The sequence below is a fragment of the Lithobates pipiens genome, unplaced genomic scaffold (genome assembly GCF_037356315.1).
Source record: "Lithobates pipiens isolate NorthernLeopardFrog02 unplaced genomic scaffold, aLitPip1_a1.2 Scaffold_22, whole genome shotgun sequence".
Classification (NCBI taxonomy): Eukaryota; Metazoa; Chordata; class Amphibia; order Anura; family Ranidae; genus Lithobates; species Lithobates pipiens.
In genome coordinates this window covers 14,981,310-15,003,885 of record NW_027507784.1, presented here as the reverse complement: position 1 = coordinate 15,003,885, position 22,576 = coordinate 14,981,310, and the positions used below count along the sequence as shown (strand labels likewise).

At 44.7% G+C, this 22,576-nt stretch overlaps 1 protein-coding gene across 2 annotated transcripts in view; it reads left to right on the top strand.

The window, feature by feature from the left end:
* LOC143923331 (guanylate-binding protein 6-like) overlaps positions 1-22,576 on the top strand; it is a 108,380-nt gene that overhangs the window by 43,028 nt on the left and 42,776 nt on the right. For both annotated transcript variants that reach the window (XM_077446944.1, XM_077446945.1), the window contains exons 7-10: positions 1,507-1,694; positions 3,308-3,547; positions 7,293-7,573; positions 15,479-15,691. In XM_077446944.1, coding sequence (XP_077303070.1) covers positions 1,507-1,694; positions 3,308-3,547; positions 7,293-7,573; positions 15,479-15,691 — 922 coding nt within the window. The remainder of the gene's footprint in view (positions 1-1,506; positions 1,695-3,307; positions 3,548-7,292; positions 7,574-15,478; positions 15,692-22,576) is intronic.

Here is a 22,576-nt window from a genome sequence, read left to right as displayed (position 1 = left end):
AAATCCCTCCTTTACACTTCAAATTATTCAGATCACTGAAAACGGCGATTCTGAATACTGTATATTTTTTTTAATCCGGCGCCATTGACAGCCGAGTAAACAGGAAGTGACGTTGTGACGTCGCTTCCGTGTTTACAATCATGAGACTGGAACAAAGCCATTTCCAGCTTTGTGCCAGTCTGTAACTAGACATCAGAAGTCCCGGATCGCGGATCGGGTCTTCCAGGGGGACGGGAGGCCCGGTCAGAGCGGCGGGAGGTGGCAGGAGGCAGCGGGATAACAACCGAGTGGCTTGCAGCTGCGGGCATCATCCCGGTATAACCCCTGAAAGCCGAGGCCGCATATCTGTGTACAATCATTAAAAATCAAAGCAAAATGGCTACTCACAAAAACGGTATGAATAAAAGTATGTAAATGTTTTCAGGGTGACACAGCGCTTTTGCGGTCCACGCTGCTGTCCTTGCAACCAGGCTGGGTGCAAGGATGGTCCAGGGGTGCTAGCAAATTCACTGTTGGTGCTGCTATGATGTCCTTATACTATCCACTGGGGGTGTCCGGAGTGCCCAGGTTACAGTATACTGGCGTCCTATGCCTTATTCGGGGACCGGAAACTGGAACCGGAAGTGCGTTCCAGCCTGGGACGCAAACATCGAAGGGCCGGAAGTCACGTGATACGGGTAGCCAATGGGATGACGCGTTTGACAACTCCGTTTCCTTCTTCAGATCCAGTGACTCCAAAGACCAATAGAATGATCTCAGCAAGCCCATGGAATTCGGTCTCCCAAAAACCTATGCCGCAATACAGCTGAACCTGGATCGGTACCACTCAGGGAATAAAATTAATAAAAGCTCCCATTGTGTAGTATTTAAATAAAGAATTTAATAAAAAATAATAATAGAATAATAGACCGCACTTACAAGAAAGTTGCAATATAACGCAATATAAAATCATCGGTGTCCCATAACACTCTCCCTGCTCGCTGTCCTCCGCAGAGCTACACCTCCAACGAGGCAAACGTGATGACTTCAAAGCACCTCCCTACGCGGCGTTTCATCACAAGCGGACGTCGTCTGGGGATTGGCTGAGTAGTATCTGTGAGGCGAGTAGTATACTCTCAGGAGTGTATATAGTTGTGTTAACCTTTGTGTCACATTTAGGGAGCATATGGCAACTGACTGTAGGACGTCCTCCCACTGATCCTCATCCAGGGGTCCTACATCCATTTCCCATTTTCTTTTAACCGTCAGGGGGTGTTTTGTGAGGTACTTTATGGAGTAATGTACCATAACTCTGGGAAATGAATCCTTTAGAGGTCTCTGATGTCTTAAGCTGAAAGAAGCTCCACACTGATTTAAATGGAGTTTAAGTTTGGCATCCAAAACTTCCACGAAGTTTGCGAAACCCTGCTTGAACTGAACCCAAGGCAGTTTGGTTCACCCCTAGTCCAGGGTTGTGGAAGGACTAAAATACAGAACATGGTTTGTACATCCTTAACTCAAAATCAGTTTTGTGGGTTTGCTGGCTGAAATGATTAAGGTAAAATCTAAGGATAATGAGAATAACGAGGGACAGTTTTCCAGACACTTTCCTGCATTCATCTGGGTCGTGAGAGATTTCACCTTGATGCTGGAGTTGGAAGGAAAGGAGATCACAGAGGATGAGTACCTGGAGAACGCTCTTCTACCTCAGAATCGTGAGTAATAATACAGCTACTGTTGCAAATTGGGTATCATTGAGTCTATACACAAGGTAAATGATAAAATACTGTGTGACATACAGTACATACAGTTCTCAAAATGCCTTTGTTTAATAAATGGTTGGGTTGTCTGATTTTCAGTTAATATTTTGAGTTGCTTCTAATTTTAAAGTCAAGATATTAGCGATTTCTTCATGTGGCCATCAGTCCTGGGTGGTAGGTATAGGAAGTGGTTCTTATGCCGTGTACACGCGAGCGGAATTTTCGACAGAAAAAGTCAGACAGGGGCTTTTCCTCATATGTTCCGATCGCATGTATGTCCCATCGGACTTTTTAGGTCGGACCTAGAAAGAGAACATGTTCTAAATTTTTCCGACGGAACCAATTCCTATCGGGGAAAACCGCTCGTCTGTATGCTGTTCCGACATACCCAAAAACGACGCATGCTTTGAAGCAATTATGAGATGGAAACTATTGGCTACTGGCTAGTGAACTTCCTTCTTCTAGTCCCATTCTACGTGTTGTACATCACCCGCGTACTTGACAGTCGGACTTTGGTGTGACCGTGTGTAGGCAAGACAGCTTGAGCGGAATTCCGTTGGAGAGACCTTCAGAATTTATTCCGACGGAAAAAAACGCACGTGTGTACACGGCACAAGTCCAGGAAATGGGTTGTAGGTTATGGAGGGGAGTTAGTCCAAAGGAGTTTTGGAGCTGTGACTGGTCATCAGTTCATGGAGGTGTATCTTAGCCCTTGTAGACACGGTCGAAGATTCCGACAACCAAATCCGTCGGAGTAATTCCGACGGATTAATTCCGGAAGAGGTCCGAAAGTGATGTTGCATACACATGGTGGGACTAAGTTGCTCGGAAAATCCGATTGTACATAACGTGATGACGTTATTTCGTTACGACTACGTTCAGGCTAGTAGCCAATAGCTTTGGTCTAGGAATTTGATCTGAGCATGCGTGGCACTTTGTCCGTCGGAGTAGGCTACACATGATCGGAGTATTTCCGATCGGAGCATTTTGTCGGAAAATTTTACCGGCAAGTTGGAAAAGTTGGTCCGTCGGATATTCCGATGGAAACAGTCCAATGGAGACCACACACAGTCGGAATATCCGACAAAACGGTCCGAATAGGACACATTCCGATGGAATCTCCGACCTTGTGTACAAGGGCTTACAGGTTAAGAGTGGCTTAGGTGCATTACTCTGCAACAGCTTACCAAAGTTAGACAATCATTCTTCAGCTTTACAGTTCCAGTACAAGTTTGACTCTGCAGGCTAGAATCTAATAGAGGTAGATTGTAAAATGTATGTAAAGACAATTGTTTTTTTATTTTTTAGCTAGTTAAGGGTTAGATCCTTTGCAAGTTTTTATTGTTCTCGGTGTCCCTAATGAGGTGATTGTCCGTGCGAGAGGGGGGGGGCGATAGTGCGAGTGAAGGGATCAAGTTTGTTTGCCGCCCCCCCCCCCCCCCAAAATATTGAGCACCAGCCGCCACTGAACATAACCATCCCCTAATTATCTGAAGATATATTTTTTAATGATGTAATTTCTTTTTATGACTTTTGTTTTGTATTTTTCATTAACCTATTCTTTAAAGCGGAGAGTACAGATGAGTGCAATCGCTGCCGAGACGCCATCCGGATGTATTTCGGCACCCGCACATGTTTTGTGTTTGATCTTCCTTCTGGAAATAAAAAGGTTCTTCAGAGGATGGATGAGGTGTCAGAAGAAGAGCTCACTCCTGCGTTCATGGCTCAGTGTCAGACATTTTGTGAATACGTTTATAAAAATGCTGAAGTTAAACTTTTGGATGACATCAAACCCGTGTGTGGGAAAAGTGAGTTGATCTGTCATAAGATAGTAGAAAGAAAAAGGAAAAATGATGGAGAAATTAGTGAGTTATGAACAGAGGGAGAAAAGTGCTGGAGAGAGGAAAAGAAAAGAAAAAAAAAAGGAAAGGAGGAGGGGGGGTCGTTAAAAGAAGAAAAGAGAAAATGAGGGAAGAGAAGAAAAGACATAAAGCAAGGAGTGTGAGATGAGGAGTGAAGGAGGAGAAGAAGGGAGAAGGAGAGAGATGGTGAGAGAGGGAAGGAGAGATAGACTGGGTGAGGGATACGTGAAGTGGGGCAGAAAGGTGGTGTATAGAAGCAAAGGAAAGAGGGAGAGAGAAGAATAGAATAAGCAGACAGGGAAAAGGAGAGAAGAACAGGGAAGGAGAGAGAACCAAAATCAGAGAGGAGAGATGGAGAGAGAGAGTGCAGGAGAAGGAAGGAGGAAGAAGGGAGGAAGAAGAAGAGATGGAAAAGGGCAGAGGCAATGAGAGGAATGAAGGAAAACCGGGTAAGGGAGTGAGAGATAGAGGTGAATGGAAGGAGTAAGGAGGGGAAGACATAGGGTCACTGTCAAAGACCAGTAGCTATTGCAGTAGCGAGTAAGGATGAGCCGAACACCCCCCTGTTCGGTTCGCACCAGAACCTGCGAACAGACCTAAACTTCGTGTGAACTTTAGAACCCTATTAAAGTCTATGGGACTCGAATGTACACAATCTAAAGTGCTAATTTTAAAGGCTAATATGCAAGTTACTGTCCTAAAAAGTGTTTGGGGACCCGGGTCCTGCCCCAGGGGACATGGATCAATGAAAAAAAAGTTTTAAAAACGGACATTTTTTCAGGAGCAGTGATTTTAATAATTCCTTTAAAATTTCATACCTGGGGGTTGTCTATAGTATGCCTGTGAAGGGGCGCATGTTTCCCGTGCTTAGAACTGTCCCTGCACAAAGTGTAATTTCTGCAGAAAAAAAATTAATTTAAAATCACTCGCGGCTATAATAAATTGTTGGCTCCCGTAATACAGAGAACACTCAATGAGTGTTCTCTGTATTATGGGAGCCGACAATTCATTCATTGATAAAAAAAAACAAAAAAGCGTGGGGTTCCCTCAAATTCAATTACCAGGCCCTTCAGGTCAAACTCGAAGCTCATCCCTAGTGGTGAGGTACCCATCAACCAGCTGGATATGTACAGAAGGTTACTCCAGCAGATGACATGGACTCACCTGAGGTGCAGAGCCTAAGTACTAATCGGTGTTCACCAGAGCTCCTGATGGTGGAGGTAGGTTTTGCTGCGTGTTAGTACCAGGTTGTGGTTCTCAGGATCGCCCCCACCAGGTGGTGGACAAGCTGGTGTTCAATCGCAAATATAGCAGGTTAGGATAAGCAGAAGCATAGTCAGAAAACAGGAAAAAGGTTGGTAACAAGTGGTTGCAGATTAACATCAAGTAGAAGCCTAGTTAAAGAACAAGCCAAGAGTCGGTAACAAGTAGTAGCAAAGATTAGCATGGTAGCAGGACTGACAAGAGTAAGATATTGGCTGGAGGGAGCACAATAATCTGGCAAACAGGAAGTGCAAAGGCATGGCTTAAATAGAAAGTTCATGGGAGGAGCAAGGAGTTCAAAGTTCAAGACAAACAAGGTTCAAGGTAGAATCAGTCTATTGGAATTGTCCAGGGAGCTGTCCGGAATTCCAGGCGGCTCAGCAAGAAGAGTCATTGCCAGACACTGCAGAGTTTACAGGTTCAGATCCAGGCCCTGACAGAGGGAGAGATGGAGGGATAGATGGAGGAGAAGGTAGGAAGAGATGAAGGGGATGGGAGAAAGAGATGGAGGGGAATAGAGGAAGTGATGTAGGGGAATGGAGGGAAGGAGGTGGAAGGGAAGTAGAGATGGAGGAGAATAAAGAGAGAGATGGATATGGAGTGAGAGATGGAAGTGAATGGGGGGGGGGGGAGATGAATTGAGATGGAGGGGAGAAAGGGTGGGAAGAAGAGAGGAAGAAAAATTGAGGCAGAGGAGCTTTTACATCTAAACATTTGATATAATTCTCTCCTATTAATTTATAATACCGAAAACATTTGGGCCTAGTGGCTCAACCCTTGAATAATGGCAAACCATTTTTAAGAGTATATTGAATGCTAGACCATGGTAAATAAAGCAGACCACTCTATGTACTCTTGAGGAAAAAAATGCCTTTTATTTTCTACATGTAAAATCATGAGGAAGTCTGCATAAGACGAAACGTGTTGCATTTTTTTTTTACATCTCAATAGTTTTTATTGTTTATAAGAAGAAGGGTATACAAACAGGTATGCAAACAGGTATTCCTACAGGTAGGTATTGGTACACGTTTGTAAAGTTAATCACATCGTGTTGCATTTTTGATGCTATGCCATTATACATGTAGCCTATAAATGGATTGTTTCTCAAGAGTATACCGAGTGGCCGGCGTTATATACCATAGACTTATGTTTTGGGAGATAATTGTCCCAGTCAAAGCACCGGTCTCCAGCTCTTGAATCCTGAAAATAGCAGATGAGCTTGTGTAAGGTTTGCTATATCATATTTAATGTTACCCTTTTCACTGGGGTTATCCACAATAAACCTACTCACATCCCTAGTGAATTCAGCATTGTCCCACTGTAACACCTTGCTCCGCTGCCACACACACACACACACACACACACACACACACACACACACACACACACACACACACTGCCATTTTCTTTATACATTGGGAGTTATGTCTTTTGACTTTTTGCAGCCGTCCATCTGAGGACACTTTCCCAGGTGTGCTGTCCTCCAGTTGCAGTGTGGAAGCTGATGCCTCCTTTTATATCTAACATGGATATTTTAGGAGAAGGTGAATGGAAGGTAGGAGGAGAAGGGAAGGAGAGATTTAGGAGAATGAAGGGAAGGAGGGGAATGGAAAGAAAGATAAAATGAAAGTAAAGGAGAGATGGAAGAGCAGGAAGGGAGAGATGGATGGAAAGGGATGTGTACTCTGCTTCAACAGCCTCCTGGGATATCCATATCAGATATCCCAGGAGGCTGCTTGAGCAGAGTTCACATTGCTCTCGCCTAGGCAGAGAACAAAGGCAGGGCCAGGTCAGAGTAAGCCCCCGTACACACGGTCGGACATTCTGACAACCAAATCCGTTGGATTTTGTCCGACGGATTTTGTCCGATGGATTTTGTCCGAAACTGTTGCATACACACGGTCGGACAAAGTTGTTGGAATATCCGATTGTACATAACGTGATGACGTTATTTTGATACGACGGGACTACGTTCAGGCTAGTAGTCAATAGCGTTGGTCTAGGAATTTGATCTGAGCATGCGTGGCACTTTGTCCGTCGGAGGAGGCTACACATGATCGGAGTATGTCCGATCGAAGCATTTTGACGGAAAATTTTACCAAGTTGGAAAACTTGGTCCGACAGATACTCAGACGGAAACAGTCCGATGGAGACCACACACAGTTGGATTATCCGACAAAATGGTCTGATAGGACACATTCCATCGGAATCTCCGACCGTGTGTACAAGGGCTAAGAAATAAAAAGGTATCAGCTGTTGATGATCAATTCTTTTTTTTTTTACAGCTTTATTGGAGGGTTGAGCCATTAAGGATTGGTATTTTTGATATAATATTGGTGAAGATTTATACCAAAGTAAGTTCCCCCAGCCTTTGTTGGGTGTAATTTTTAAACACCTTTATTTTCTTTTACATATTTCCTATGTATAGTACTGGGGCAACTAGTGTATAAGTACACAGAAGCCATCTCTTCTTCCAGTGTTGTATGTATGGAGGACACGGTGAAAAGTATATCGGAGACGTTGAACACGGTGGCTGTCCAGAAGGCAACTGAACACTATGAGAAGAAGATGAGAGAGGAAGGACGATTCCCCACAGAGACCCAGAAGGAGTTTTTAGAGAAGAGTGCTCAGTATGAGAAAGAAGCTCTTCAGATATTCATGAACATGTCCTTCAAAGACCCTCAATTGAGTTTCCATGCCCAGTTTATGGTGAGCATCCCTTCCTTTATATATATATATATATATATATATATATATATACACAGTACATGTATATATCTATAGATGGACATATATATATGCCTTTGGCCTTTGGCCAATCATGGCTCAGGGGGACTAAGTCCACGCCCCACTCTGTATAAGGCATCTTACATGGCAGCTGTGTGTAGTGTTGTTGGCGTGGACAGAGAGATAGCTTGAGATAGATTAAGCAGGCAGGTTATTCAGTTGGTGGCAGTGTATTTGATATCTATCTATCTATCTATCTATCTATATATATATATATATATATATATATATATATATATATATATATATATATATATACACTCTGCATCCAGTGTAGCCTATATCTACAGTGCATTCAGTGGTGTACTGTTTCTAATACACTTCAGGGGGTGTACACAGTATCTAATACAGTGTGTACAGTTTTCTACTACACTTCTGGTGGTATAGACAGTATAAAATACAGTGCAGCCATTGTACAAATACAGTGCAGGTGGTGTACACAGTAACTAATACAGTGTGTACAGTTTCTAATACACTTCAGGCAGTGTACACAGTATCTAATACAATGTAATGTGGTGTTGCAAAACAAAAAAAACATCATACCACCAAGGAGAGGCAGACGCTCACAGGCCACTAAAAGAGGGCAAGCAGCCTCTGTGTCTACAGTCAACAGTGCTGGTCATGGACATAGTGCATCCTCTGCAGGTGGCCGTGGGGCACGCTTGTCCTTTTTTTCTGCTGCTGGCCATGTTATTGAGTCACAACATGCAGAAGAGTTGGTGGAGTGGATAACAAAGCCGTCCTCACCCTCTGTCACCCAGGCTCAAGGTAGTTTGCCTTCCAACGTAGCTGCCAAAGTGGCCTATTCTACTGGCTCCTTGTCCACAGTCATGCCTTCCGTAGCCCAACCATCATGCATGGAGGAGTCCCCAGAATTATGTCAGGTACATGCTGATGGAGGATGCGCAGAGATTTGAAGGCTCTGATGTTGCTTCCCAGGTTGAGGAAGGGAGTAATGTGAGCCTAGAGAGAGGAACCACAGAAGGACAAGAACTGGCAGTCATGTTCCCCTAGCACACTGCCAAGGTTGCTCCAGTGACGAGGAGGGAGGGGATGATGAGGTCACTGACTGTACTTGGGTGCCTGAGAGAAGAGAGGAGGAGGCACAACGCCAATGAGGCAGAATGTTCTCTAGGGGGCAGCTTAAGGGCAGCAACCCTATTTCATCACACCACAGAGCTCTGCAGGTGCAGGGCGCTGCTGACTCCCAGATGACTTTTAAAAGTTCCTTGGTGTGGGCCTTTTTTGACAAGTGTGCGGCAGATCGCACCGTTGCTGTCTGCAACCTATGTCTGAAGCAGATCAAGCGTGCCCAGAACAGCAGCCACTTGGGCACCCCATGCTTGACCAGACATATGACGACCTGCCATGCAGACCATTGGCAAAAGCACTTGAAAGAGCCACATCAAAGAAAAAGGCAGACTTCTCCTTCCTCCTCATCTGGGATCTCCAACCCTACTATACCTCTAGTCCTCTCAAAAACCTGAGAGGAATAAAGGTATAGCAATAGATGTACCAAGTACTTGCAGCCAATCTGCTAGCAGTACACCACCACTGATTTTAGCAGGCAAAAGTTGCTGAACCGTAAAAGGAAAGGGGAAGGATGCAGGACAGAGTTCAGTGTTGTTGGAGCTTGTTCCCCCACCACGCCTCCAAAATGCTGGTGGGGATACAGCCACAGCTCTCTCCTCCAGCCACTCCTCTTCTTCTTCCTCTATGGCCTCTTCTGCAGATTTGCCCTCTGAACCAGCGGTGCTCCGTAAGCACACGTCAGTGGCAGGTTCCAAAACTCAATTTCTTTTCACGGGAGGCCATTCCAGCTCTCTACTGGCATTTGGAAGGCAATGTTTTGGCCTCCTTGGACAGGGCGGTCAGCAGTAAGGTTCATATTACCGCTGACTCATGGTCCAGCAGGCATGGTCAGGGAAGTTACCTTTCCTTCACGGCGCGCTTGTTAACTCATCTGGCAGCTGGGAAGGATGCAGGACAGGGTTCAGTGTTGTTGGAGCTTGTTCCGCCACCACGCCTCCAAAATGCTAGCGGTGATTCTGCCACAGCTCTCTCCTCCACCCCCTCCTCATCTTCCTCTTTGGCCTTTTCTGCAAATTTGTCCTTTGAACCAGTGGTGCTCTTTAAGCATTCAAGGGGCTACACAAGCAGTCAGGCTAAAAGATGCAATGCGGTGCTTGACCCATGTTCCATGTTTGGCACACATCCTGAATTTGGTGGTGCAGTGGTTCTTGAGCAGGTACCCATGCTTACAGGATCTCCTGAGGCAAGCCAGTGTTCTGCTGGCTGACATTCAAAGGGAATGCAATTGCCCACCAACCACCTCATTTGTGACATGCCCACCAGGTGGAACTCAATGTCAGCAATGCTGCAGCAGCTGCACAACCAGCAGAGGGCCATCAATTAGTACCTGTGCGAGTATGGTACCAGGACAGGGTCAGGGGAGGTAGGTTTCTTTTTACTATGCTAGTGCCTACTCATCAAGGATGCATGCACTGTCCTGTCGCCATTTGAGGAGGCCACAAGGATGGTGAGCAGTGACAATGCATGCATCAGTGACACAGTCCCTCTGCTGGAGCACACACTTTGTGGAATCGTGGACAGGGCACTTGAGGCAGAACAGCAGGAGGACTTCATTTCCTCTCAAGGTCCCATTTATCCAGATAGCATTCCTGCGGGCCTGCCAAACACACAGGAAGAAGAGAAGGAGGAGGATTGTTTCAGCATGGATGTAGAGGATACCACTCAGCAGCAGTCTTTAAGGGGTGGTTTTCAGTCCCCAGAAACCCAAGGAGTTGTATGTGGCTGGGAGGAGGTAGTTATGGATTATGTGATCCTTAGTGACCCAGAGGACTCAGAATCGAATGCCTCTGCAAACTTATGCTGCATCGCCTCCCTGATTCTGCAAAGCCTGCAAAATAATTTGTGGTATCAAGGAGACGGATCATTTCTGGCTGGCAACCCTGCTTCATCCACATTACAAGGGTGAGGTTGCAGAACTCATCCTGCCTTCGCAGAGGGGGCAGAGGATGAAATATGTTCAGGAGGCCTTGAAGAAAGGTTTGTGCAATGCATTTCCAGACCCTGGGAGGTTACAATTTCCTGGTGCTGGACAACGTGTTGCTGAGGCTTCATTTAGTCAGAGGAAGAGCGGCGCAGAAGGTGGCCAGCTGACCGATGCCTTTAACCACTTCAGCCTCGGACCATTTGGCTGCCAAATGACCGGGCCGCTTTTTCCGATTCAGCACTGTGCCGCTTTAACTGACAATTTCGCAATCGATCCTTTTTTTCCCACAAATAGAGCTTTCTTTTGGTGGTATTTGATCACCTCTGTGGTTTTTATTTTTTGTGCTATAAACAAAAATAGAGCGACAATTTTGAAAAAAAAGCTATATTTTTTTACTTTTTGCTATAATACATATCCCCAAAAAATATATAAAACATTTTTTTTCCTCAGTTTAGGCCGATACGTATTCTACTACATATTTTTGGTAAAAAAAATTGCAATAAATGTTTATTGATCGGTTTGCGCAAAAGTTATAGCGTCTACAAAATAGGGAATAGTTTTATGGCAATTTTATTAATATTTATTTTTTACTAGCAGTCAGCGATTTTTATTGTGACTGAGACAATATGGCGGACACATCGGACACTTTTGGTGCTATTTTGGGACCAATCAAATTTATACCACGATCAGTACTATAAAAATGCACTGATTACTGTGTAAATGTGACTGGCAGTGAAGGGGTTAACCACTGATGAGAGGGAGCAGACTAAAGCATCCCCCCATTCTGCCGTTCTGTGACCCGATCGCAGAACATCGGGTCCGCGGGTCCCGCGGGCACGGTCACAAAGACCGTGGCATGCACGCAGATTCAAAGCAACGTATATATATGTTGCTTTGCCTGCCCATGCCATTCTGCCAACGTATAAGTGCGCGTGACAATCGGCAAGCGGTTAAACAATTTTTCAATCCTCAGCGCCAAGGTCTGATCAGTTCAAGCAGCCATCGCCAGCATCTGCATTACATGGTGCAGGAATATCTAGGGGCAAGAGCAGACTTGGAGACCTTTCTAACAGAGCATCCACTGGGTTACTGGGTCTTAAGGATGGACCACTGGGCAGAACTTGCTCAATATGTAATTGAGCTACTGGCCTGTCCTGCATCCAGCGTGCTTTCTGAACACACATATTGTGCTGCTGGAGGGTTTGTGATGGATCAAAGGGTGCGCCTGTCCACAGACTCCATGATCGGCTCACATTCATAAAAATGAATCAGTCTTGGATCAGCAGCTATCAAGCACTTGAGGCTGATGTAACTGATTGAATTTGCTATGGATGTGGGATCTCCTGAAGACTGCCTATGCTGACTATACTATTCTTCCTCGGTCTTGATGATGCTAGCTTCCAACAATATTTTTGGTTTAGGGCACCGCCACCCAAGGCCCAATTTTTCTGCCCCTGTTTAACAGGGGCATGTAATTACAATTTTTTATCTAATATTTCACAGCAGGGCTGGTTTCTGCCCCTAACAAGAATATCTGTGAGGGCTTACAGTGTTGTGGCACCACCACCACCGCCCAAGACCCAATTTGTCTGCCCCTGTTTAACAGGGGCATGTAATTACAATTCATAATATAATATTTCACAGCAGGGCCCATTCCTGCGCCCAACAAGAGTAACTGTGAGGGCTTAGAGTTTTCTGGTACCACCAACATGTAAGGCTCAATATTCTGCAAAGTATATAGGGCAGGCCGTATAGTATATATATTATGCTGTTCAGAGTATATAGTGCCTGGGGGCCTGGGGGACGCCCATTCCATTTTTTTTATTTGGGTGTGGGGTTCCCCTTAATATCCATACCAGACCTGTAGAGCCTGGTATGGATTTTGGGGGGGGTGACATCCACGCCATTTTATTTTTTGGTATTTCTGGTATTTTTATCTATGTTACCGAGATCCGACAATACATTACAGTAGTGAGCAGGTTTAAATACAATTTTTTCCTTTAGAAATTTAATTTTGCTGTGACACTGTTCTAAACATGGGAAAGATGCACTACATTATAGGCATACTAAGGAAAACCCCCAGGCCAGATATTTAACCACTTCACCCCCTGGAAGGATTTACCCCCTTCCTGACCAGAGCACTTTTTGAGATTCGCACTGCGTCGCTTTAACTGACAATTGCGCGGTCGTGCGACGTGGCACCCAAACAAAATTGGCGTCCTTTTTTCCCCACAAGTAGAGCTTTCTTTTGGTGGTATTTGATAACCCCTGTGGTTTTTATTTTTTGTGCTATAAACAAAAATAGAGTGACAATTTTGAAAAAATTTCTCAGTTCAGGCCGATACGTATTCTTCTACATATTTTTGGCAAAAAAAAAATCGCAATAAGTGATTATTGATTGGTTTGCGCAAAAGTTATACAAAATAGAGGATAGTTTTATGGCATTTTTATTAATTAATTATTAATATATTTTTTTTTACTGGCAATGGCAGCGATCTGAGATTTTTATCATGACTTCGACATTGTGGCGGACACATCGAACATTTTTGACACATTTTTGGGACCATTGTCATTTATACAGCAATCACTACTATACAAATGCATTGATTCCTGTGTAAATGACACTGGCAGTGAAGAGTTAACCACTAAGTGGCAGTGTAAGGGTTAAGTGTGTCCTGGGGTGTGTTTCTAACTGGGGGGGGTGGCTGTGTGTGACACGTCACTGTTCTCTGCTCCGATCACAGGGAGCAGAGATCAATGTTCTGTCACTAGGCAGAACGGGGAGATGCTTGTTTACATTATGCATCTCCTCGTTCTTCCTCTCCTTGAGACGATCCCCACGGCAATCGAGTCCGCGGGACCCGCAACCCCCCGACTCACGGAGCTTCCTACGGTCACGCGCGTGCCCACCGGCTGCCTCTTAAAGGGCAACATACAGGTACGTGATTCTGCCTGTACGTGCCCTTCTGCCGCAGTATATCTGTGTGAGGCAGTCGGCAAGCGGTTAAAGGAATATTTCACTTTTATTATTTCACTTTAAGCATTATTAAAATCACTGCTCCTGAAAAAAAATTGTTTTTTAAAACTTTTATTTTGCATTGATACATGTCCCCTGGGGCAGGACCCGGGTCCCCAAACACTTTTTATGACAATAACTTGCATATAAGCCTTTAAAATTAGCACTTTTGATTTTTTATGTTTGTGTCCCATAGACTTTAACGGTGTTCGCGTGTTTGAACACATTTTTTTGCCTGTTCTGCTGCGAACCGAACCGGAGGGGGGGGGTTTGGCACATCCCTAGTTCTGACACATAGGGGCTTGCTAACACCCCCCGTGATAGCAATAAAGTCTAAGCCCCCGTACACACGGTCGGACATTCTGACAACAATTGTCCGACGGATTTTGTCCGAAACTGGTGTTGCATACACGCGGTCAGACAAAGTTGTCGGAAAATGCGATAGTTCGGAACATGATGACGTTATTTCGTTACGATGGTGCCACCTATCAGTGAAACCGATCAGTGCCCATTATTGCCACCCATCAGTGCCCATCACTGCCACCTATCGGTGCCCATCAGATAGTAGCCATTAGCTTTGGTCTAGGCCCCTGTACACACGGTCGGACATTCTGCCAACCAAATCCGTCGGATTTTGTCCATCGGATTTTGCCCGTCGGATTTTGTCCGAAACTGTTGCATACACACAGTCAGACTACGTTGTCGAAAAATCCGACCATTCAGAACGTGATGATGTAATTTCGTTACGATGGGACTACGTTCAGGCTAGTAGCCAATAGCTTTGATGTAGGAATTTGATCTGAGCATGCGTGGCACTTGGTCCGATCAAAATTCTCTACACATGATCGGAGTATGTCCGATCGGCCCAGTTGGTCGGAAAATATTTCCAACATGTTGGAAAATTGGGTCCGACGGATATTCCGACTGAATCAGTCCGATGCAGACCACACACAGTCGGATTATCCGACAACACGGTCTGATAGGACACATTCCGACGGATTCTCCGACCGTGTGTACAAGGCTTAGGAATTTGATAATTTGATCTGAGCATGCGTGGCACTTTGTCCGATCGAAATTCTCGACAAACGGATCATGTTGTCGGAAAATTTTATAGCCCAGCTCTAAAACTTTGTCGGTCGGATATTCCGACAGAAACAGTCCGATGGAGCCCACACACTGTCGGATTATCCGACAACACAGTCCGATCGGACATTTTCCGTCGGAATGTCTGACCGTGTGTACAAGGGCTAATGGGAAAAAAGTGTAAAAAAATTACATTTTAATAAATATTTTTTTTTTTTTAACAAGTTAAAAGCAAAAAAGGCGTGTTCTGTATATGTAAACAGCAATTGTAGTACACATGTGAGGTATCAGAACGAATGTCAAATTGAGAGCAATAATTCTAGGGCCATCATTCACAATTAACCCTAAACTGATAACTTGTAAAGGATTTTAAAGCATCACATGTAAAAAAAAGTTTTAACACCATAATTTTTTAGCAATTTTAAAGGTTTATGCAATTTTAAGTCTTGCCATGTTTGGTGTCTATTTACTTAACACAATCCCATATTATATATTTTACCAAAAACTGAGTATTATATTGTGAATTGTGCACTAAACTTTTTTTTTTAGTGTATTTTTTCTGAAAATATGTATTTGTTAAATGGCATGAAAATGGTAAAGTGAGAAAATGATGGTAGCCACCTTTTTGACTTCCAAGGCCTCTGCTCACCGTATTTTGAAACTCAAAATATGACCCGCCATCCTCATCTCTCACCATTTTTCTCCCAAACAGAGGAATATACGTGAGAAAAAGAAAGAATTTTCTGAGATGAATGAACAGGCATCTCGCAATTACTGTAAGCAGCTAATCAAAAAACATTCTAAAGACCTTGAGCAAGCTTTGGTACAAGACTTGTACTCCAAACCGGACGGGTACCAGAAGTTCCAGGAGGACATGGCACTGATAGAGAAGAGATACAACAGTGAACCAAGAAAAGGTGTAGAGGTAGGTAGTGGTATCACTAACCTAAATTCCATTTTTACATTAAAATGAACTTCACCATTTACATTTAAACCTACGTTAAAGAAAAATGCGTCCATGTTTATGACGTTCTCATGCCTCCAATAGTCATACAAAGAGTTTTGAGTGGCCCCTCTACATTTCTATTTCACCATGTTTGTCATTTGTGTACTCTATGACTCCCACTGACTGACAATGATTTTAAATGGTAGGTTGGACTTGATGGACTTGTGTCTTTTTCAACCTCACCTACTATGTAACTATGTAAAGGACACTGTTCACAACTGGGAATATCCAAGAAAATACACATTTATGCTTGGCAGTCCGATGTGAGATTTTGTTCGGAAATTCCGACCGTGTGTAGGCTCCATTTGATTTTTTGCTGGCAGAATTCCCGCTAGCAAAAGTTTGAGGGCATGTTCTCTATTTTTAAGGCGGAAAAAGTTCTGATTGGAAATTCCGATTGTCTGTACCAATTCCGGAAACGCAAAATTCCTACGCATGCTCGGAAACAATTTGACGCATGCTCGGAAAGCAATGAACTTCATTTTCTTGGCTCGCCGTAGTGTTGTACGTCACCGGCGTTCTTGACGGTCGAAAGTTCCGAGAACTTTTGTGTGACCCGTGTGTATGCAAGCCAAGCTTGAGCGGAATTCCGTCGGAAAAAAAACATCCAAGTTTTTTTCGATGGAAATTCCGCTCGTGTGTACGGGGCAGAAGTCTATAGCTTTTTCAATTCTGCAGGCTAACTTAACCACTTGCTTACCGGGCACTTAAACCCCCCTCCTGCCCAGACCAATTTTCAGCTTTCAGCGCTGACGCACTTCCAATGACAATTGAGCGGTCATACAACACTGTACCCAAAAATTTTTCAATTTTTCAATTTTTATCATTTTTTTTCCACACAAATAGAGCTTTATTTTGGTGGTATTTGATCACCTTTGCGTTTTTTTTGGTTACAAAAAATGTAAAAATACCAAAATTTTTTAAAAATATATTTTTTATATTTTGTTAGAAAATTTTGCAAACAGATCATTTTTCTACTTCATTGATATACGCTGATGAGGCGGCACTAAAGGGTACCGATTAGGTGGCAGTGATGGGCACTGATGGGTGGCAATAATGGGCACTGATTGGTTTCACTGATAGGCAGCGCTGCTAGGTGACACTGATTGGCATTGGTAGGTGCCACTTGTGGGCATTGATAGGTGGCACACATGGGCATTGATAGGTGGCACTGGTGGTCACTGTGGGCACTGGCAGGTGTCAGTGGCAGTTGGCACTGGCAGGGGGTACTGGTGGGCACAGGTGAGGCATAATTGCATCTTCCTCTTCGGGACCGATGTCCCTTGCAGATAAGCCAGTGATCGGCTTTTTTTTCTCCGCACGCTGTCAGCGTGATGTAATGACAGATACGGATAATATTAGAAAATATAACAAGTATACCCAACTAAAGATGCTTGTTTCCCGCCACGGGTCCCATTTTGCTGTTACGCAACATGGCACAGGTGACCACAGGCACGTGCCTCCATGAGACAACTCTTATCCCTTTTACACACGGTCAGACATTCCGACAACAAAATCCGGATTTTATCCGACGGATTTTGTGTTGTATACACACGTTCGGACAAAGTTGTCGGAAAATCCGATCGTACGTAACATGATGACGTTATTTCGTTACGATGGGACTACGTTCAGGCTAGTAGCCAATAGCTTTGGTCTAGGAATTTGATCTGAGCATGCGTGGCACTTTGTCCGATCGGAATTCTCTACACACAATCAGACAAAGTCCGATCGGATCATGTTGTCGGAAATTTTTACAGCCCAGCTCTAAAACTTTGTCCATCGGATATTCCGACGGAAACAGTCCGATGGAGCCCACACACGGTCGGATTATCCGACAACGCGGTCCTATCGGACATTTTTAGTCGGAATGTCCGACGGTGTGTACAAGGGCTAAGACCTTATAGGATTTGGCTGTGATAATATAGAACTTGAAAAGTCCACCCCCCCCCCCCCCCCCCAGCCAACTCCCTTCGTAATATTACCCCTCAAGAACTTGGTCTGTTAGCAATAACATCCCAATGACATGAGTTGGCTAAAAGTTACTAGAATAAACAAGATATTAGAAGCTGTATTATGCCGCGTACACACGAGCGGATTGTATGGCGTACTTAGTCCGTCATTCAATCCGACGGACAATCCGTCGTAGTTTCCACTGAACGGACTTGACCACACACGGATACACAAACAGTCCGTCAAAAGCTTGCGCGATGACGTGTACAGCACGTACGACGGGACTAGAAATAGGAAGTCCAAGACACAGCAAAGCACCCTTCCGCCGTGTAAATCTTTTCTGGGCATGCGCCATTCTTAGTCCGTCGAACTAGCCTACTGATGACCGTATTGTCCGCTGAAACCAAAGTACGACGGACAGATTTTTGAAAAAAACGAAATTCTTAGTACTCCGGACTGCACGCTGAAAAAAGTCAGCTGAAGCCCACACACGAGCGGATTGTCCGCTGAAATGTGTTTCAACGGACTAAGTACGTCAAACAGTTCGACCGTGTGTACGCGGTATTAGATATTTGTGAGGCCAACCTTAATAAGAAATATGAAATGTATGCAATTTCCTCATCATCCACTCAATTCCCTCAGCCCTATTCAAGTTCTTAAAAAAAACAAAAAAATTACAGAGACAACACCCCTACTAGTCATTGAAGAAATGTGTGAATTAATCTGCTTACCTGGCTGTAGGGCAAAGCTTTTGGGGAAGACCTGGAAAGTATTCCTGTGGCTCCCGTAGAAGTAGCGCTACATGTATAGGGAGAAACTCCCCCATCTTAGTTTACTCACATTCTCCACCTCGCAAAATAAAGGAATGTTCACATGTACAGCCTTTTAATTATTTTTTTCCTGTGGTACCAATATGGATCTGTACAACACACACTTCCACCTTCATAACTTAAAGTCCAGCAGTAACCAGGCTTATGCCTTTTATACCGGAGTGAGTCCATTAGGGGCACCCGGGTGCCGCCCCACCTATCCTCTCCACCCCCTATATGCAGTGGATAGATTCGTACATAGCATTCATGTTTCTGGCCCCTTTCGGGTCACCGGGCATATGAATTAGAGTGGCAAGGTTTTTCTTTTTTTTTAAGAACCTGATTAAAGACATAGGCTCTACTAGGCTTCAATATAGGGTGGACTCGAGATGCAGAGCATTGCATCTGGAGCCCATCCAGGTGTGTTGCAACAGTGAATGTAAAAGAATGTAAACATCCCTTGTAAGGCCCCCCTTCACACTTTTCGGACCGTTCAGGTCTGCCTGTCAGTTTTGCTGGCGGACCTGAACGGGCACTCCATGCTAGTCTATGGAGCGACGGATGTCAGCGGTGACATGTCTGCTGACATCCGACCTTGCACCTGACACCGCTCAACCTCTTCAAACTGGAGGGTACGGGCATATAGTACGGTGTGCTTTTTTTGTACAAGGAAGTGAGCCAAAGGTAGAAAAAAGGTCTGTGTGCTCGATTAAATAAATTGTTTATAGAGTTATACATGGTCTACTGGTCACATGTGTTGAATTCCTCCGAGATCCATGCCTCATTAATTTTTAGAAATGTGAGGTAGTCAACACGGTCGTGAGCTAGGCGAGTGCGCTTATCGGTCACGATCCTCCTTGCTGCGCTGAACGTCCTTTCGGACAGGACACTGGACGAGGGGCAAGCCAACAGCTCGATTGCAAATTGGGAAAGCTCTGGCCAGAGGTCAAGCCTGCCCACCCAGTAGTCCAGGGGTTAGTCACTTCTCAGAGCGTCCACATCGGCAAATGGGATCCGCTAAAATCAGACAGGTGCCCCTAAGTTTGCATACATCCCTGGCGGATCGGATCGGATCGGTGAGATCTGATGAAAACGGACATACTGTCCGTTTTCGTCCGATCTCTCCATAGTAACCAGCGCCACTCGACAAGCCCCTCCCCGCTCAGTGAGCAGAGAGGGACCTGTCATCCACCGGCTCAGCGGAGATCAACGGAGAGATCTCATGATGAGCTGGCGGACAGATGCAGAGGAAGCGGATCCACCTCATGAGAATGAAGCCTATTAGAAAAAAAAGCATGAAATATGAGATCTGGGGTCAAAAAGACCTCAGATATCATATTTACACCAAAATGAGAAAAAAAAACATTTTGTCATTTAAAAAAAATAAACAAAATAAATTGGCCCTTTAAGAGCTATGCGCAGAAGTGACGTTTTGACGTTACTTCTGCCCTGCAGTGTCATGGAGACTGGTGGGGGCTATCTTCCCCGCTTTCGTTGACTCCCGTAAGTGGCGGGGGGCACCGGATCGCGGCAGGAGGGGGGGGCTCTCTCCCACCTCTGATAAAAGTGATCTTGTGGTGAATCCGCCACAGGGACCACTTTTTTCTTATACCGAATCGCAGGCCGAACACGGGGATACCAGAATTATGGCAGCTAGCTAGCGTACAAACCACCATAAAGTCCGCTGGACTGTCCGAAACGAGCGGACCTGCCCACACATGGGACTTTTTCGGCGGACTAGGTCTGGCGGACATAATCCACTGGACTATCAGCCGGACCATGCACCGTACTTTTGAAATGAACGGACTTGAACGGACTTGCCCACACACACGGAGGAAAGTCCGTTCATTTTGAGCGTGGCTCCAGGTAGCCGGGACTAGTGAAGGAAGTCAATGTTGCTGCATTAGTAATGAACATTACTAACCAGTAGTAACAAAACCTGAGGGCATCCAGGAACACTCAGCAGGCACAACCTCCTTACTCCAGGCAGGCTGCCATACTGACATTCCCATAACCTTAAATAGAAAAAAAAGGGAGTGGAAAGGGGTGTGAACTCACCCTAGACCATGCAACCCCACCCCTCCTATTGTGAGGGCAAAAAAAAATACAGTTTCACTTAATAAGAATGGCCACCAGTGCCAACCTTCCTTCATGCATGCGCCGTCCAATGGCAAACACCGCACAGGTCCCGCCTCCAGCCTCTGCTTCCCAGAAACGATATTGTTCCAATGTCGGAGGGCGTGCACGCTCGCCGAGCACCATGAGGGACACAGAGGAATACCCTAAAATTACAGAACAGGGCAGAAAAAAAAAACACCCACATAAAGGACAGAAGAATAAAGGAGTTGTCAAGAGTAAATTGCATAGATGGTACTTAAATAGGAAAACAAGAGTAGGAGAGAGCCGCTCTGCCTGCCCCCACAAAAACAAGCAGTGCAGGCCATAACAAGATTTCAGGACTATTGCTCCTGGTTAGGAGACTGCTGTTGCCCCAAAAGACCTACAGAAGGGGCTCCCCACCTTACCAGCGCATTTAGCAGCCCAAGGATGAGGACTGCATCTGGGAGAGGCTGAACCCAGATGGAACCTGCACATGCAGAGGTAAGGACACCACCATCATTAATCCATGAGGTTTTAGGGGAAAAAAGGAGCATGGTGTAGTGGGGTATTGTCTTTCTTTTTAAAATATTCACTATTCTAAGGAGAGGAGTCCAGGACGGAGCTTATCACAGGTATGCTACCATGGAGACACCAGGAAAAAAACTTTACCGGGTGCTTAAACCGAGCACGTAGCCTGACTGCTCATGAAAGAGGAGTGAGTGTGCGCCCCCTCTCCTGAACCATACCTGGTCACGTGCCCTCAGCATTGAAACATGGAAAACCTCCCCTTCCACCACCCGCAAAAGGGCCACTCAGATCCCTTCTGCCAGGGAATTTTCTGGCTGAAGAGATCAATACCAGGATGGTGCCTGTAGGTGCATCCACCATCCTTGTATAACCACTGAAACCGGAGGACGTCTATGTACGGAAGTGGTTAAGGGTAGACATTCCTAGAGCTCTTAGCCCTTGTATACACGGTCTGAGAATCCGTCGGAATGTGTCCTATCGGACGGTGTCGTCGGATAATCCGACTGTGTGTGGTATGCATTGGACTGATTCCGTCGGAATATCCGTTGGACCCAATTTTCCAACATGTTGGAAATATTTCCCAACCAACTGGGCCGATCGGACATACTCTGATCATGTGTAGAGCATTTTGATCGGACCAAGTGCAGATCAGATCAAATTCCTACATCAAAGCTATTGGCTACTAGCCTGAACGTAGTCCCATCGTAACGAAATTACGTCATCACGTTCTGAAAGATCGGATTTTCCGACAACTTTGTCCGACCGCGTGTATGCAACAGTTTCGGACAAGATCCAAAGGACAAAATCCGACGGGCAAAATCCGACGGATTTGGTTGTGGAAATCTCCGACTGTGTGTACAGGGGCTTAGACTTGTTGTGGCTGCTACTTCCGACAGTCAACTCGGGCCTATTAATGGATTACATTAAGAAGAAAAAGGACCATCAAGACAGAAGATAAAATGAATGAAGATAGAATTTCAGGTTGCTGCTCAGTAGCATATTTAATAAAGAAAGCCTGAGAGTGCAGACTGTAGTTAAAAAACTGTAATCAATAGACAAAAAAATATATAATAATACAACCATTTACAGTCAATTTATCCCATTCTAAAGGAGAAAGGTTATTGCTTATCATCTAAAATTTATACCAGTACCACATCCCCTAATAGGAATACAGAAGTGGGGAATTTTTGGGGATTTTAAAGGTGCAAATTTACAACAAGATTTTAATTGAAAAAATATTTATTGAAAATTTAAAACAACACAATCCAAACATGAAAATCTAATCATGTAGTACAATTGAAAAGTGCAGACTGAATAGCTCTCTACATGTTTCACCACGAGTAGTAGCTTCGTCAGGAGAATTTATTTTTATTTTTCAGGCACTGTAAACACTAAAAATAGAAAAAAGATCTTTTAG